At 34.1% G+C, this 19,542-nt stretch overlaps 1 protein-coding gene across 6 annotated transcripts in view; it reads right to left on the reverse strand.

Moving 5' to 3' along the window:
- Nucleotides 1–19,542, reverse strand: part of USP25 (ubiquitin specific peptidase 25) — a 148,924-nt gene that overhangs the window by 21,736 nt on the left and 107,646 nt on the right. For 3 of the 6 annotated variants that reach the window (XM_045501610.1, XM_045501609.1, XM_045501612.1), the window contains 3 exons: nucleotides 13,893–14,032; nucleotides 8,248–8,361; nucleotides 6,188–6,283 (listed from right to left, as the gene is read on the reverse strand). In XM_045501610.1, coding sequence (XP_045357566.1) covers nucleotides 6,188–6,283; nucleotides 8,248–8,361; nucleotides 13,893–14,032 — 350 coding nt within the window. The remainder of the gene's footprint in view (nucleotides 1–6,187; nucleotides 6,284–8,247; nucleotides 8,362–13,892; nucleotides 14,033–19,542) is intronic. The other 3 variants (XM_045501613.1, XM_045501611.1, XM_045501614.1) reach the window with 1 other exon arrangement.

Genomic DNA, 19,542 nt, shown 5'->3' on the forward strand with positions numbered 1-19,542 from the left:
CAAGTAAAAATTTATTAGTAAAAAACATGAAGAGTCCAATAAGGTAACTAGATACAATATAAACAAATAAAATTAATTAGCTCTCCCATTACCTATCATACCAATAAATTGATAGAAAAAGTAGGGTAAGTGATTCAATTCATAAAAACAAACATTTTTTATACATCTAGGAATAAACAAGAAAGGTATTAAGACCATTACTAAAGTAAAATTAGAAAACCTTACTAAATGACATAACAGAAGACTAAAAATGAAGAGGCATACCACGTTTCTTTTTGGGAAGACTGAAAATAGTAAAAAAAAAGTTATTTATCCATCTCACCCCTAAATTCATCATAAACATAATGCAAGTGCAATCAAATTCTGAAAGGATTTGGGGACAGAGGTGGCAAGTGATTCTAAAATCATCCAAAAAAAGAGAGACTTGCCAAACTTTTCATTTATGAAAAAACAAAAACAACAAAGTGTTTTTCCTACAAAACATCAAAATATATTATAAATGACCCATAATGTACATACGTGTAGTGTTCAAAAACAGAAAAATACATCAGTGGATTATTACGTATTAATACGTAATAAAGATGGTATTTCAAGTCAGTGCAAAAAAAATGCCTTAGTCAAAATGTTACGTTTTGGACTATTTGGAGGTACTTCTCGAAGAAGCCCCCTCTAGATACCAGCTCTGTTTTCCCATTGTATGTTTTTCCAAGTTAAACCACTCCCTCATCATACTGATTAAAATTCTAACTAGTGTTGGCTTCCCCAGTAAAAGATAAGCTCCAGTAAGGCAGAAACTCAGTCCATCATTTTTCCAGCTACATACATTAGATTTAAGACAAAACCTTGATATAAGCAGATAATAAATACATCTTGAATATGCCCATCAACAGGATGTAAAAAACTTACAGTACTGGCATACAGTGGGATACCATGAGGTCAATAAACTACAGTCAGTAACATAGCTAAAGCTCCAAACACGTTCTTAAATAAAAGCAGCCAGACAAAAAAGGAACTGTACTACAAGATTCCAAGTGTATTAAGTACACTTGCTTATGTTGTTACAAGTCCTGATAATGTCTGCTTTTGGGTAGTGGGAGAAAGTAGCGGTGACAGGAATGAGAAACAAAAGTAGCTTCTGAAGTACTATAATGTTCTAGGGCTGACTGGTAGTTACACGGACATGTCCTCTCTGTGGTAATTCACTGAGCTGCACACTCATGAGCTGTACTTTTTGGCATGTTTTATGTTGTGATAATAAATATATTCTTATATCTTTTGAGTAAACAAAGGGGTAATAATAACAGGCATTTCAAAAATAAAAAGAACTGATAAAATTATGTCAACGAGGAACAACTGTTATGAAGCCATAAAATAACTTAAAAGAAAAAAGTTTCATTAATACAGAAGTGTTAGTACTTCATTAAAATCTTTAGGACACTGAAATAGATACAGGCCAAAAAAAAAAAAAAAAAAGGCAAAAAAATTTTAATGTCTTTCAAAGTAAATGAAAAAAAGTATATAAATCCCTTGATTATAATTATGATATGACCCACCCACTGCACCCACTGTACACATACACATACAAGCAACAAGTACTGTGTGAATATTTTCCTTCTGGCTTTCATATTTGCTCATCATAGCAGTCTCGTACTGCCTTTCTCTGAATTTCATTTTTACATGACAAAAATGCCTTTCTTTAAACCACTATATTTGGGGATTTTCTATTAACAGTGGAAACTAATCATAACAAAGTCCATTTGAGGAAAAGAACCCAGGTAAGCATCTTTCCTCATTTTATTCTTCCAGGTCTGCCTGCCTATTAACTCTTATATTATGTGTTTATAGGGGGGCAGACTCCCATGGGGAAGGATCTCTGGTTGATACAGTAACCATGACTGACTGAGCTGGTTACTCTTCTTAATTAAGAGGTTAAACCTTACCAAGTTCAATTACCCAGACAGAAGTTTTATTCACCAAATTATCTTTTTATCAGTAAAAAACATTTCATCATATGGTTTTACCACTAGCAAACATATGTAACATTTAAAATTGATATAATCACAATACATAAATAAGTCCTTATATAGAACAAGGCACAGAGTTGAAAAACTTCTCATGGCCAAAAAGCTTAATATAAAATAAACCCAATAAAGATTTTTTTTGGTAATGTGACAGAATATATATATATATATAGATAGATATAGAGACATATACACCTTTTTCCTCATTTTTCCTCATCGATAATAAACTAAGCATTAAAAAAATAAGATTTAAAAATATACTACATCTAATTTAGGGAAAAAGACAGAAGCAGTGATCATATGTTAGTGCTGTGCTACATACACATTTTGTGAATTAATACTGAATGTTGATAATGATTAGAATCAACTGCCAAGAAAACAGAACATTTTAACAGGCCAATCACTGTGGAAGGAACCAAAAAAATTATCAAAAAATCTACTACCAAAAAAAGGGGCTAGGCTCATATGTTTTTCAAGTTCTAACTTACTCTTATGGAACAGACAATTACTATGTAAACTACACCAGAGTACAAAAAAAAAAATAGAAATTAAAACTAACATAAGCATAAAATCAAACGTGATGAAGCTAGTACAAAAAAGAAAAATATAATAAAAAATTTTAATAGAGAATGTAGAAAACCCAAATAAAATGTTACAGAGTTAACTGTAAATAGTGTGTACATCTGAATTCATAAAATAAAAATTTATTAAGAAAAATGCTTTAAGAAACTATTGCAGAAAACTTATACTTTGGGTGAAAGAAGGCTTTTTATATAGCAACGAAACTCCAGAATCCAGAAAGAAGCAGAAAGATTTGAAAGCACAGTGTTTTTAAAACTTCTTTATGAAAAATGGTACCATAAACTAAAGGTACCATAAACTAGCTTACACAGAAATGGAAGGCTGGGAAACAACATGACTTATGTCCATAAAAAGGGTAATATATAATAAGTGAAAGTATATATATATATAATGGAATATCAAATATAGATAGTAAAGATAATATGGTAGATATATTGTCTTCACTTTAATACTCACTATAAAAAAAGAATGACCACAATATATTTGAGTTATATGAATTACAAAATAATGTTCATAGTAACATTTAAAAATGAAAAGAAATTTCCCTATATATGCAAGTTTGTATAAACAAAAGGGAAAAAATCAGAAAGGTTACACAGTGATAACAGTGGCTACACAGGGCAGTGGCAGAGACTGCCATTACTAGTTTTATTTTAGACACATGTATATTACTGAATAGACTGCATTGTGTACATATTACTTTTGTTATTTACGTGACAAATTTTCTAAAATTATATACTACCAGCTAGAATTTTCAAAAACCTAATCATTTTACCTATACCAAAAATACACATTATTTATCAACTGATTAATGTTTACATAAGATCACACACACACATATATATCCCTTAATTACAGATAGATGAAAATAAATACACTTGGATATAAACTTGAGAGATTTACTGCTGCCTCAAAAATCAGAAGGGAAAACCGAAAAAGAGAAATATATGAAATATAGAAAATACATAATTGACAAGATGTAAAGGGCATCCCCAGGGTAATGGTGAATAAAGATCCCAAGATATCAGTTATATACTGGGGGAAAAGGAAAATCAATGCAGTCACTAAAGCAGTTTACAAAGCTCTGGAATAGACTTCTAAAACAGACTTCTTCTATTAAGTCTATTATTCTATAAGTCTATTCCAGAAGAAGTCTATTCCAGAATAAACTGAAGCTCCTGAGAAGTTAAAACTGACAACAGAATACAAGGAGATTTAAACAACTGGTGGAGAGTTTAAAGTACACCAGTAACACATATGGAAAACTAAGCAAAACAAAAACTAAAATAACTCCAAAGAAAATGAAAGCTGAAGGGAAACAAAAAAAGTAAAAGTAATAATGTTTATGGCTTAGTTCAATCCTGAGTAGCATACACAGAAATAATAATAGAAACTGAGAATTCTGATTTAATCAAAATGACGAAATTTTACATGCACACGCGCGTGTGTCTGTATGTGTGAGGAGAGCGCATTGTTCATATCCTATAAATAAGAAATTCAACAGGAAACGTGTAAACTAAGAATCACAGAAATACAAGCATGTATGTTTTCTTAAAGACATGGAATTCATGCCAAAAGTAGTAGATAAAATAATTGGAAGCTGTTACCATGGTGGGAGTAATGGTGCAGTGTGACTGTTGTTTGTAGTGTATATAATTAGCTGGCTCTTTAAAATATGTGCAGGTATTAAACTAAAAGCAGTGAGATTTACAATTCAACATAAAGATACCTACCCAACTTGACCAAAAAATGACAATGTTACTGTAAATGACAGATAATTTTCCCATGAGAAATAGATAAAAACTTTAGAAGACATACATTCAGCGCATTTTAAGCAAAGAAAATACGGACTACCTGAAAATAAAGGTGAATTTTTAAACATAAAGTTTTTTTTTTTTTTTTTTTTTTTTCAATAGCAGCAGTTTTCAACCTTTCTTATAGATCTTAATAGAGTGATCAACTCACCCTGGGACCAGTCTGTGGTTTAGCACTTAAAATCCTATATTCCAGAAAACTCCTTAGCCCTGGGTACACCAAGATGGCTGGTCACTCTAATCCTAACAAGCTCAAAAGTGTTTATTGATATAAAGCTACTATGCACAAGGCCTTTTTTTTGTACAATAGAATGAAAGAAATAGTGAAAATAAGCAACTTTTTGGAGACTGAGTTGGATGAGGGAAGAGTATAGAAAATTAAGGGAAAATTTTAGATTTTTAAGGTCAAATAAGGGAGCATACAGCTTCTTGTAGCAAACTGGTGTTACTTTTAGAAAAAAACACAAAAAAGGGCAAAAAGTGAAAAAACCTGAAATTTTTGGTAAATCAAAATAAAATGACAAAGCAAAACATACAGTGTTTTCATCTTTCAAAAAAATAAAACCAATAATACTGTAATCAAAACACCATAAAGATCTGATATTAGAGGGAAAAAAAGATGTGGTCACGGAATAATGCAACTGCTTGATGGACTCACATGTCTTGAAATGACAAGGACATCAAAAATTAAAGCAGAAGAAAACATAAGTGAATAAAAAAGAAAAATAAATGAACAAATAATTTTTAAAACAACCAAATGAAGAAAGCAGTTTAATATCAAATGATAGTGAAATTTAGAAAAAAAATATTAGAATACTGACTAATAGGATTATGATAGGGAGAAGAGGATAAAATAGGCAGAGGGGGATGGTTAGAACCTGAGGAAAACACCTATTTTGGAACAATGCTGGGAGCTTCTGACCACAGCGAACCCTCTCGGGCTTATGTAAGGTTCCTCTTAAGAATGTAACAGATACCACCTACTCCCCCTCAGGTTTCCCTCAGGCATTTGACACTCAAAATACCGAACTAAAAAAAGTAAACCATTCAACTTATGTTCTACAAGAGACAGTAGGCCCACAGTCTGACGCCTCACACAATGGAGTCGAGCCAATCAGGAATGGACAACCCAGCACCTAGAGTTATCAAGCCAGTAAGGGTACAGTCTGAGAAGGAACAGAAGGACCAAAACCTTAAAAAACAAAGACCCTTGCCTACATACAGTCCTGGGTATTGACCTTCGAATGCCTCCTCTCTGTAAAGAGAGCTTTCCTACTATTGTTACTTCGTTACACTCTAATAAACTTTGCCTAATGCTCATTTTATTTTTCATCTCTTCATGCTTTGAAGCCGGGAGACAACAAAACCCAGGTAATGAGGTAAATAACCCTGCTAAGAGTATTACAAATGAGAAGAAAATAAACAATACCGGAAGCAGTTACTCAGTTCCTATTTTTGCTTAATTCCTTTTATTCCCTTAGAATAAAAACACAATTGAAATTTCTGCTAATAAACCAGAGGTGCACTATTAGGGTAACCCAAGTAAAATGCCTTTTTTTGTTGTTGTTAAATTATCTGGGTTACCAAAAACAAACAAACAGAAAGAATCAGTCCTAGATTCATGTATAAAAGAAACCCTCAGATCATCAGGTAGCCATGGCTAAGGCAGGAAAAGAGAAACTACATAGGAAATCAAATTTAATTCAAGAAAATAAAATAGTTTAAGAATTAAAAAAAATAAAAAAAATTAAATGAAAATGTTAATTGTACCTTAAAGAACCCTGCTTCAGGGCCACACCTGTCATATACATTCCTGGATTTACCTATCGCCATGATAATACCTTGCATGTTCGGTGTCATCATGATCTGCCACAAGGAATTTAAAGTAAGAGTTTTTGAATGGTTAACATAAAAGGAAAAAACAAAAACAAATTTCTTTACATGCAAGTTAAAAGTCCTTTGTTTTTTTTACTATTTATAAATCAACCACTGCATATTTTATAGCAAATATGATCCAGTATGCACGTTAAGTATCTTTCAAAAGCATCCATACAGGGCCACAGCTAGCTCCATAGGGTGCCTTTGTGCAAACTGCACAGAGGCACCCTCTCTGAACTGAAGAATTTTAAAAAGGCACCTCCTCTTGACAAATGTGCTGCTCTCTGAGAACCACTTAGAACAAGCAACAGTTTTTATTTTAAAAAGTGCCTCTTCTTTAAGGTTTGAGGAGCTCAGCATGAGCTCAATTTCACTTCCACTTCTGCCTTCGGGCTGGGCACCCCTGTATAATTCTACAACCTAAACGTCTATAAGCTGCAGCCCTGTATCCACATGACTTTAAGTTCTGAGGTACATGCACTGTTAAACTGTCACTCCAATCAATTACAAAAACAAAAACACAATGCATCTCTGCCAACAGCATAAGCATTTGCACAAAATATAGTGTTAAATGATTAATCACAATTCTACTTTTTTAAAATACCAGGAGGCTCACCCTAAAATAAGCACTCAGGTGCTTGATCAATAAATTAACGTTTGTATTAAAAAATGCCAGTTTCCATAACTTTCAAGCACCAACATGGTAATAAAATGGTTAACTGGAACAGTGTACTGCTATTAACTGGTAAATACTTAAGTGTTTCTTTGTTTTTATAATTGTTTATCATTCTTAGCTGTTCACATTTTAAAATACCTGCAAAATGAAACAACTCAAGGAACTAGGAAGCTATTGTATTAGAGCAATCAAGAGATTGCATCCGTAACCTCTGATTCATATAATGGTGTGATTATACACTCAGAGTCACAATATATCTAACATCTGCTTCAGAAAATCCTTCTGACCAGTTCCTATCTCACAAACCAGCTTCTCATTTTCCTCATGGCCCATGGTCTCTTACACTGGCACAGAAATATTAATGTCTTTGTGACACCTCTGATTTTGGTGATTAATTCCTATTTAACAGCTTAATTGTAACTTTGGAGTAAGTTGAAAAAGTTACTTGGAAAAAACTATTTAATATATATTAAATCCTCATCCATGCCAGTAAAAACTAATAAATGATAGAATTCAAGGTCTTCCCTGTGTTACTATTCAGAAACAGCTTCACTGGCCCTTCTCTCAGATATAAAAAAAAAGATCGAATGTAAGAGGTTTAAGAAAAAAGTGAAAAGCTGGGGGGATCTGATAGGATAAGGACAATAGCACATTTTCATCTGGAGTCTCAAGAACCATATCACAGAAAGCAAAACTGCCTCTTTATAATTTGGGAAACTAAGTAGATGAGAAAGAACTAAGAGTGAAGAGATAAAATGGAGTTGCCACAGTGTATAAAGCACTGGTAGGCATTGAGAAATGATGAATCACTCACTTCACATTCATATGGAGGTTGCAGAAACAAAAAGATCCACTATCTATTTTCAATCATGCTGTAGGATCTTTTGGCAGGAAATGGTGGGTAAAGTATTATAATACATAATTCAAGTGAAATAGGAAAAACTTATTTTTTAAATATTCATATTTTTGCTATTCAATGAAACAAACCTTATTGATAGCCATCAATCTGAGAATAAACTGATCATATATCTACATAAAGAATTAACTCTGGAAACATAAAATTATCCTTTTGACAAATTCCGTAAGCTTTCTACTTAAACTTTCATTTGAAATTCAAAGTTGTTAGCAGTTGGTAAGGTAATTTCAGATCACGGGTGGGTAAGCTGTATGTTATGCAGCAATAGACATAAAGGTGAAGGTGCATGCATGCCCCAAGTATGTGTATTAAATAGCCAAACATACGTAAGAACAGTGCAGACATCTATAACAAAGGTACCTCGTCATCATAACCCCCCTCCTTTGACTCAATCATGAATTTCCCTACATGAGGAATCGCCACCTCTACAATTTGCTGGTTAGAAGGTGGTTGGCTTGTGGTATTTTCAGGTTTCTGCAGAAAAAAATTATTAGTATGAACATTAGAAAAGAGAACAATGGAAGAGAACAAGTGTTAAAGGGCAGAGATTCACGAATCTTTTAAAAACACCTGCATTTGCTTAGTATGAAATGACCACCTAACACTAACATTAAAAGTGAATGCATTAATCAAGTAATAATACAAGATCTATAGCTTTCCTTTTACATCTCAACCACTAAATTTTCTTTTTTTTTTTCCACAGAGCATTTCTACAAGGATACCAAATCCTTAAAAATAATAAATACTAGAGTTGTAGTTCCTACTGTTATCTATAAGTTATAGCTGAAGCTTTTGTTTTTTTAAATTCTAATAATTCCATTCTTTACTGATAACTTCATCAAAATAAGACATGACCTCCTCTGAACCCAGAGAATTTATAGGTTTTCTTTCTTATGGCTCTACCTTTCTAATAAGTAATTGTATATCCAATTAATATCCATACTCTACTGGGTTTAACTCACTCTGTAAAGTCTATGAGAGTCTTATACGATGTGTTTATATAGAAGAGTCTAATGAATTCCTCCTTCTGAAAAAGCTGCTGACATCACTCCTTAACAACTCAATCAAATTTCTTTCTTTTTTTATTGTTTTACTTGGTAACAAATTCTATGAATTTCCCTAATCCACACTAATGGAGTAGAAGGCAGAGTGAAATCCAGAAAAGTCTACTCAAAGATCCTAATATGTTCATTCAAAATACTACGTGGGGGCACCTGGGAGGCTCAGTGGGTTAGGTGTCCAACTCTCGATTTCAGCTCAGGTCATGATCTTGGAGGGAGGTCAGGTTTCCAGCTGAGTGTGGAGACTGCTCAAAATTCTCTCTCTTCCTCTCCCTCTGCCTCTCCTCCTCTCAAACAAAACAAAAATCCACCCCAACCAAAAAAACCCAAAATACTGTCCAGATTTCACAAGGAACTTTCTATTACTGAATAAATTTATAATTAGCATATTTTCACTATTTATCATAAAGAAATTTCACAAGTACTTAAGTGCTCGAAAGTAGCTTGCTTAAGTAATTTCAATTTGCAGCTTTAGTTTTCTGAAGCAAAGGTAAACTTTAGTTTTGACATAAAATAAACAGAAAATTTCAATGAAAGCAATTAAGAGGGTTGTATTTCCTTTTGAAGGGGTTTTATTTCAATTTGGAATATAAGTAAATTTTATTTTATTTTTATTTTTTTACACTTACTTATTTTTGAGAGACAGAAAGAGACAGAGTGCAAGCAGGGAAGGGGCAGAGAGAGATAATGTGACACAGAGTCCAAAGCAGGCTCTGGGCTCTCAGCTGTCAGCACACAGCCCGACGCGGGGCTCGAACTCACAAACTGTGATATCATGACATAAGCTGAAGTTGGACACTTAACCGACTGAACCACCCAGGAGCCCCTAAGTAAATTTTAGAGATGAGAACATTTACTGACATGACCTCCTCTGAACCCAGAGAATTTATAGGTTTTCTTTCTTACAGCTCTACCTTTCTAATAAGTAAGTGTATATCCAATTAATATCCATACTCTACTGGGTTTAACTCACTCTGTAAAGTCTGTGAGAGACTTGTACGATATATTTATATAGAAGAGTCTAATGAATTCTAAGAGTCTAAGAGTCTAAGTACATATGCAAAAATAGTTTAAACAATAAAACAAAAACTAATGGCCAAGACTGATATTGTTCCTTTTAAAAGAAATGCTATTTTTAAACATAACACATCTAGAAAAGGTTTCCTTATTTTGAGTCCTCAACTTTTCAAGAGGAAATAACCAACCTGCATAGTTGTGATCACGAGAGATAATATTCAGCTAATGCAATACCTGATACACATTAGTGGTTCTATAATGACAAGTATTACCAATATTATATTATATTACTTTAAAGTGCTTATATTTGAATAGAATAACACAATATTACTATCATACATACCCAGAGAGATATACTTATTAGCCCATGACATTTAATTAAGGATTTTTAATCCGTTTAGTATATGAAAGAAGAATAATTGTGCTAGGTCTCTCTTCCTAAGAGTGAAATTTAAGCAGGTAAATTAGGCGATCTGTCTAGACATTGGTATAAAATTTCTCACAATCAAACTAATCTAAAACAATACTATTTTAAGAAGAAAGAATATAAAGGTAAGGCAAGTAGCAATTGGGAATATTAGTTAGAATACTACTCCTTATAAAAAAACATACTGTCTTTGGAAAAAAAAAAAAAAACAAACAGTTGCACTTAGGAAAAGATGTTTTATAAACCTTTTCAGTTACCACACAAGAGTTTCAACAGCATCATACTGACAAATAATATGGGTGCAAGTTGAAAAAGCGAAAAAACTTTGGGTGAATATAATAACTCTTGTGTATTATTCATCAAGTCTAGGTATCCTAAAGCACATAAAATTTTTCCATATAAAGAATATGAGGGTTCATTAAAGTAAAGTACATGTGTATTTATCTTTTTCTACTATTGTCAGACCCTATAAAATACCTTAACAAAGGCTAAACTTGAAAGGAGTTAATAAGTTCTTCAGTTAATAGAAGTTCCAAAAATAATTAAAATACAAAGACTTTTATTAATTGCCTGAAATCCATTAAGTGGATTTTTTAAAAAAGTGGTTTCTCATGAAAGGGCTTTTAGGAAGCTATATAACTACAATTTCCTTGATCCCCTTAATATGCTCCTATCTTTTAACCTAGTAATTCAACAATGGGGAATGTATTCTAAAGAAATAAACTGAAATACAGAATAAGTTTCATTTGTAACAGCCTATTTGTAATAATGCAAAAGTAGAAACAAATATACAATGGGGGAATGGGTGTGTAAATAAGAATTTAATCACTCAATGGAATAACACCTAACCATTAAATGTTTTTTACAAAATTTTTAACATGGGGAAATGGTTATGTTACAGTGTTAAATATTAAAAGAAGACAAGGCAAGATACATAGAAAATTTTACATGCAGTAGTACCTCAGCAAAAAAAAAAAAAAAAAAAAAAAAAAAAAATCCCAAACCTGTACATAAAAATAAGAACGAAAAAGAGCATACCAAAATATTAACAGTGATTCTAGCTTTGAAAAGTGGGACTACAAAGATTGCTTTCTTAAAGTATACTTTTATGTATTTTTCAAATTTCCTAAAATATTCCCCTTAAAATTAAAGGCATTCTTATAAAAAGTAAGCAGTGTGAACACTTAGGAAACATCTCTCTATGGTTTCTAGGACTTTGCTTTCCAGAGAATTCTTCAACTAAGATTGGAACTTAATATATTGTATATTTGTGAAATGGTTAGTATTTAAGCAACAAAAAGAAACTAACAGCTGCTTAGTACTTACACTACATGCTAGGCACCCTCAAAAAATAATCCTAACTAATCCCACAATCATGTCCATTTTATGTAAAAGCAAACAGGTTTAGAAAAATTAAGCACCTTATTTAAGTTTGCCTAGTTAGTGAGAATGAAAACCAATATTAAAAAACCCAGGACTATCTAATCCTAAAGTCTAAACACTCTTTTCATCTATACAATTTAGTTTCTAACATATGTATACCTTTAAATGAGAAAAACCAGGAGGTGGTTACTATGATCCTAAGCAACTAATCATGAGACCAAGAACAAAATCCTTCAGATAGCCATGATTAACATATTCCTAGACATGTTGCAGGATTTATACAAACAACTGGGGCCAACTGTTGGTACTACTCCAGAAGATAAGCCAAATGGAAAAATATTTACGCTAGCTCTCTATCATACTCTCTCAGTGCTATCCTCCTCTCTCAAGTAGAACAAAGCAGTAGGTTGTAGGCTTGTAAGATGAGATCTGTATTAGTAACTTAATTTAACAAAGTAACAAAATTTAAGTGCTGGTTTCTGCAAATTTATGTTACACATGATTAGCCAAACTAAAAAAAATCACGTTTCCATATTAAGCTAAATACTACTTTTGGCTTTTTGATTACAGTTAAAAGGAGGATACTTATTAACTATAATGTAGGCTTTAACAAATAAAATTCCTAATTAGCAAAGGACCAAGCAAATTACATTTTTATATCAGGCAAAAATATTTCTTCCTTGTATCTACTTCTCTGCCCTTTTTACCTCCCTACGTTTTCTTCTTCTACCAGGACCCAAGAAGTGAGACATCCCAGATCCATTACAAGAAGCATTTTCCAGGAGTGCTATAGAGTTAGCAGGGGTTCATCAAAGCTCATTTAGAATCTCCAGGGCATTTGCAAAATTTAGAATAATAATATTAAAAAAAAAATCTATGTTAATACATTTTTATAGCAAAATAATATATAGTAAAGAATTTTCAAACAGGGAATGAAATAAAAAAGTAATTTGATTATTCATTTATCGAAACATAATTAACATACCTTATTAATTGAACATTTTGGTTAATCAAGGTCCTATCATATTAAAGACCTCATTGTAATTAGCAGGTTATTGCTGAGATTAAGTTCACTAAATAGAAAATTGTGTGTTGAAAAATTATATGCCCTGTTCCCGTTACTTCTCTTGGAGGCTAATCTACAAATACTAAAATTAGCTATCATGAAACCTGCATTACAGCTGCTTCGCTCACTTATTAAAAAAATAAGTAACTACAACAACCGAACGTTTTTGTAGAAAATTCTTGAAATAACATCTCTCAGAATGTCATATTTACTGAAAACACAGTGTAATACCAGTGTACTCAATTTATTGCTATAAAAAGACATACTTGAGAGCCACAATACAGGAGGGTTATAATGACAATTTTGTATAGGACACTACTGAAATATGCATAAGCCACATTGCAATATCACATTTATCCTAATAATACTCTAACCTAGAATATCTAGTACTTTACTATTAAACATATTCCATGAAACAATGAAAATTCCCAACTAATTCAATGTATGAAGACCAAAGATGGAGGGAGGGGTGAGGGAAAAAAAGAAATAATGCTAAATTTTATACTTTTCTTTTTAAGTTCCAAATCAAATGATCAACAGTCTATAATTATGATTTTTTGTAATTCTCTAAAAGGAAGACAGAAATTTAGTTAAAAAAAAAAAAGCTATTTAGAAAATTACCGCTTTAGGGGGACTTGGTGGCTCAGTCAGTTAAGCATCCAACTCTTGGATTACAGATCAGGTCATGATCTCACAGTTCTTGAGGCTCTGGAGAGCCACGTTGGGCTCTGTGCTGACAGTGTGGGGCTGTGGGGCCTTCTTGGGATTCTCTCTCTCTCTCTCTCTCTTTCTCTCTCTCTGCACCTCCCCGCTTTCTCTCTCCCTCAAAATAAACAAATAAGCTTAAAAAAATCTTTAATAAAAAAAAAATTACAGGTGAGGAAAATACAGCCTAGGGGGTTAGGTACCACCCACAGCCCCTGATCCCTTTAAGGGCAGAGTTGCCCTCTGGCCTCCTTTCTCCTGACTCCCATGCAGGAAGGTCTCCATTACACTGCAGGAAATGTCATGAAGATGGCCATGTTCAGAGAGCTAAAAGAAAAGTTCTTACCGACTGCAAAACTGTTTCAGGACTTTTATCTTCATGCTCATGTGATGCCTTGGTAATTATTCGAATAGTTTCTTCTTTCAAGTGCTTTGAGAAATCACTTCTTGATGGCTGCTCTAGATATTCTGCTTCTCCTGCTTGTGCTTCATAAGAAAAGAATCAGTTGTATATCTAATACAAGTCACAGAGAGCCTGTACTAAGATGAATCTGTTATTTATTTCTAATTCAAAGTTATACAGTAATTAATTTTACTTTTATTTAATGTATCACTAAACATATAGCACCTACCCCAGAATTTATAACCCCTCCAAATTCAGGTTGAAGAGTAGTCAATGACTAGAGAAAATACTCATTGTATCACAGTCTATGATTAGAAATTCATAGCAATCTCATTTTGGAAAATCAGTAACATTCTACCAAAAAGAAAAAAAAAAGTGGGGGGTGGGGGGGGTGGGTGGGATTTAGTTTATATAACAATCCTGGTCTGAATTTCCACAGGAAACACAGCTGTTTCTCTGGCCACAGAATCCTTTTTCACACCTGACAAAACCCTAACCTTGAATGAACCCTACCTGCTATCTTTTCTGAACCTGTCCTGGTAACTGAGTGTTGTCATAGGAAAAACCATTACAACCTAGCAAACTGAAATTAATATAAAATCGAGACTTCAAGGGGTGCCTGGGTGGCTCAGTCGGTTAAGCGTCTGACTTTGTCTCAGGTCGTGATCTCGCAATTTGTGGGTTCGGGCCCCACGTTGGGCTCTGTGCTGACAGCTGTCTCCCTCTATCTCTGCCCTTCCCCAGCTCATGCTCTATCTCTCAAAAATGAATAAATATTAAAAAAAAAAAGACTTTAAATGTTATCCCTGTGAAGAACTCTCAAAGTTTTATCTATCATCCAGGTTCTGAGCCCCAAATCCACCAATGCAGCAATGTACTCTGAATATCCACAAAGTGCTTCACGTAAGTGGGTCTCTGCCTCTCTCTCCAACAGAACTTTGTGATTTTTGCTCTCTGTTCAAAAAGGGAGTTTAATACACCAAAGAGGTTTTCCTTTCAACCTTCAGATCTTTCCACATTTTCTTCCCTCTGCCTGTACATTCACCCACTCTCCACTCTCACTCCTGCATCTAAGAACGTCTATGTGTCTTTTTGTTTAAATACCACTTCAAGTATTCCTGATTACACCACTTCTAGAGCTGGGTGTCTCAGCTTTGGCACCTATTACATTGTGGCTCACTGTGATTCTTTGGTGCGAAGGGTTGTCCTGTGCACTGTGGCATCTAGATGCATCTAGATGGCATGTAGATCTACTGTGCACCATGACATCTACCCACGAGATGCAAGTGGCACGGTCCTTCCAGGTGTGACAACCAGAAATGTCTTCAGTTTGTCAAATGTCCCCTGGGGGGCAAAGTCACTCTCAAATAAGAACCACTGTTCTCAAGTAACTTATTCTTTCTTTCAGTAGCACTTTACCCCAATTATGACTTAATTACTACTGTTCTCATTTCAAGCCCATATACCCTGCTAGACCCTGAGAATCTCAAGAGGAGAGATACTATCTCATTTTTGTATTGCTATTTCTTCAAAACCTAGCATAAAAAGCATACAATACCTTAATGGAACAAATGAATTAATAAGCAATGGATACAAGGAGTATCCTTCTATACAAAGATGCAAGGAGTATACAAGAAAGTACACTAAAATGTTCTACAATGTTACTCGGATTGGTTAAGTGAGCCCTTCCTCAACCAACTGGTGGGACACAATAGGGCTACTGTCATCCTTTCCAATATTTGATTAAAAAAAAAAACTCTCAAAATGAAATATTATTCAAAAAGAAATGCTATAATTTCAACATATATGCATGGTACTCCATCCATCCAATACATTTTAATTAAGCATTTAACTATGTGCCAGGCACTAGGCTAGACAGTGAGACTCAAAGTGTGAACAAAGCAGCCAGTCTGTCCTCTCCTGAAGTTTAGAGTCAGCTCTGGAGAAAGTCATTAATCAAAAGAATCACACATATGAACTGTGACAATATTACAATACATTCTAGGAATAAAATGGGGGAGTGATAACTTAGATTATGGAATATGAAATAAACTTTTCAGCTTAAGGATAATGGGTTGATCATCCCATTCCTTGATGGAAGGATGATCTGAAAGAAGGTCAGTGTGGCTGGGCTACAGTATAATAGGGGATATATGGCAGAGAGGACAAAGGCAAAAATCGTAAGGGCCTTCAAGTCTAATAAAAGTTTTAAGGATAAAAGGAAGTGAATAAATGTTTTAAATATAATGGCAATGCGGCAAGTTTAAAAAAAATAATCCTGGCTACAATGTGAAGAGTGAATAAGAGAGGGAAGTAAAACTAGAAAGTAAAACTAGAAGTACTAGAAGGTACCAGAGCAATAAGAGCAAGAGATGACGGTGTTTCTGGACAACAGAGACAGAGAGAACTGGTAAACTGAAGATGTATTTTGGACATAAAGGCTGGAGGCGGAAGATGACTCTAAGTTCCTGGCAGGAGGAACCAGGCTGATATAGGTGAAATGACACTACGACAAGGAAAACTACAGGAAGGAATGCTTACAATGTGTGTGACAGAAGGGAAGTTTAAAGAAGTCAAATAAATATTTGACTATTTCTGCATCTCCTGACCTTGCACTGCAATGTTCTTTCAGTGCCCTGTACGATGGATAAGGTAAAGAAAATCTTAGGGTATACCTCCAGCTGAGAGGAGGATGCAGTGAGGGCCAAGAAATCCACCTGCTCTGACACTGGTCTAAAGTGAAACATGGACAGTCTACACAAAATAAGTTATTAAAAACAAAAGTACTTTTATGTGACCAACATAGTCAAATATATCTTAGGTCCCCAGGGTCAAGATTTCCTTCCACATAGGGATTTGAGTTCAAAAACCTTATGAATAATGATGAATGATCTTGCCTAAATATCACATAGTACTATTTCTTCTAGAATTTATCCTCGTCTACGTATCTTCCAGGGAACTTACATTTGAGTGGCACTGTAGTAACAGTAGATGAACCTATAAGGATTTGACATCCAGGAGTTTGGAAACAAAAACCCAAACTTCATCCAGTATGTTTGATCCTCTGCCATTTTACAGTACTGTGCTAGATATCAGCAATGAAAAAGAAAGTTGACCTAAAATTCACTCGCTTTAAGGAACTCTCAATAAAATCATATTAATATATACCCCATTACAATACAAAGTATTAAATGCAATAACAGAGTTATGCACGAGGTTCTATAGAAACACTGTGGGTCCAATACACACACTTGGGATGATGCTGCATGTTAAGAAAGATTTCCTAGAAGAAATGCCAAATGAGCTGAATCTTGAAGGATTTGTAGAGCAGATTATCCTGGGAGATGAGAAAGAAGATTCCAGGCTGAAGGACTAGCATATGCAAAGCCACTGTAAGAACAGATAAAAAATTAATAAAATCCTTGCTATTAATGAGACTTTACATTGGTAAACAAATCAAAATATAGGTACAACTTAAATGTGGTAGTGAGAGTAGTTGGGATTAAGAGGAAGAAAGATAATTATTGCTACAGGTATAACATTAGGGGGATTCATAGACTTTGGGATATGAGGAAAGCCTTGAAGAATGGGCAAAATTTCAAGAATACTGACTCTCAGACGATATTTTTTAAATGAAGGATACTTCATAAGAAATGCCATGATAAGAAAGTTCCCCTCAAGCAAAAGTAATGGGAAATAATCTGTTTATATGAAACAAAGTATTCACAGAGAAACAGATGTGGAAGAATTACAAGGGAGTCAAATACAGGGTCCTTATAAAAAAGCAGAAAGGTTTTGGCTTTGTTTTGTCAAACCAGAAGAATAAAACACATGTTTCCTAGCATAACCAAAATGAGGAAAATTAGAAATTCTTTCACTACCCAGAGATAAGTGCTATTAATATTTTAGTTTATATATTTTCAGACTTTACCTACCCATATTTTATAAACAAAAGGAATTATTCTGAATATACTGCTTTTAGCGTAACGTAACAAACATTTTTTTGTGTCAATATAATGTTCAGTGGTTATATCGTATGGAGGGTTCATACCACTCATATTTCACCTACTGCACATACAGGCAATTTCCACTTCGTTGTTAAAAACAACAGGACAAAGAGTTTGGCTTTGTGTGTATGTAAATACATACAATGCTTTTTGTTCTTCCTGTAACTCTACAAAAGCGTCCTCACAGCTGGCCTGTATAAATGGTAGGAACTCAATTAATAGAGACCACGTTGTTTTCTTTATCTGTGTTCTGACACTTTATATACTAATTGGTCCCTCAGTTTAATATTATTGCTCAGACTTCAATTTGGAATACAGCTGGTGATTACCAGTTCTCTATGGAGGTATATAATATCCCTGTACCCAAAGTATCTCTCAAATCGTGTGTTTGTCTTGTGGGTACTTCACTGAGATTTTTAAATGGTTATCCTCCACATAACAGATTTTCTACTCGTGCTCTATGTTCAAAATGTAGGGGCTTCACTCACCTTTTCAGACATTAGAGAAGGCCCAACACTCTAAGAGTACTCTAAGCCTGTTCCTTTGGTCCACCTTCACAGTGAGTAAGGGATTGGGAAGGCTTGGGAGTATTCTGTTTATGTGTATTTCCTGGTTATCCTCTTCAAATTTTTAACAGGAGAGTTAACTTGATAACCAATTGGCTTTCTGTTACAGCATAAGGATCTGGTCTTAAATCACTACTAAAAAAAAAAAAAAGGAGCAACATCTCATATCTTTCAGAAATATTTAATAGGGGCTCCTGGTGGCTCTCTGTTGGTCAAGCATCCAACTCTTGATCTTGGCTCAGTTCATGATCTCACGGTTTGTGAAACTGAGCCTCACGTTGGGCTCTACCCTAAGAACATGGAGCCTGCTTGGAATTCTCCCTCTCCCTCTCTCTCTACCCCTCCCTGCTCACGTGCGCACACGTGCTGTCTCTCAAAATAAACTTAAAAAAGATTTTTTAAAAAAGAAATATTTAATACCTTGACTTACTGATGAGTGACTTACTTATTACATTCACACTTAGAAAAATATTTAAAGAAGATTATTTCAAAGATATGCAGACCATTCATTTCTAGAAATGTATTTAAAATCAATGATTCCCCCAAAGCAGGCTATAAAGAGCCATGGTAGGCTGGTTGCATAGAATCACCAGACAAACTTTTAAGACTTCAAATTCCTGGGAGCTACCACAAACAAAATCATGGGAAGGTGGGGGGTAGAGGCCTAGAAACCAAAATTAAATCTAAAATTTACCTAGGACAGAGCTACATCTGTACCACACATTTTTAGCCTGCTTCTCTAATGTATAATTTCTTGGGCTTTACTTTAAAAATGCTAGTATTCCCATACAATGAGTATCATGTGTAGGAAACTCATTATTGGAATCTCCACAGGAAATGAATTCAATTCAGAAAACATTCAAGGGTCACCTACCATATGTCATTTATTATGCTAGATTCTGGAGCTATAAATAAGAAAATCACTCAGTCCCTGTTTTAAGGGAACTTGAGAATAATGAGGATATTGTTCATTCTACCAGGTCTTACTCTCAGAAACCAGGTGTACTTTCCTGAAATATC

The sequence above is a fragment of the Leopardus geoffroyi genome, chromosome C2 (assembly GCF_018350155.1).
Source record: "Leopardus geoffroyi isolate Oge1 chromosome C2, O.geoffroyi_Oge1_pat1.0, whole genome shotgun sequence".
NCBI classification, from domain to species: domain Eukaryota; kingdom Metazoa; phylum Chordata; class Mammalia; order Carnivora; family Felidae; genus Leopardus; species Leopardus geoffroyi.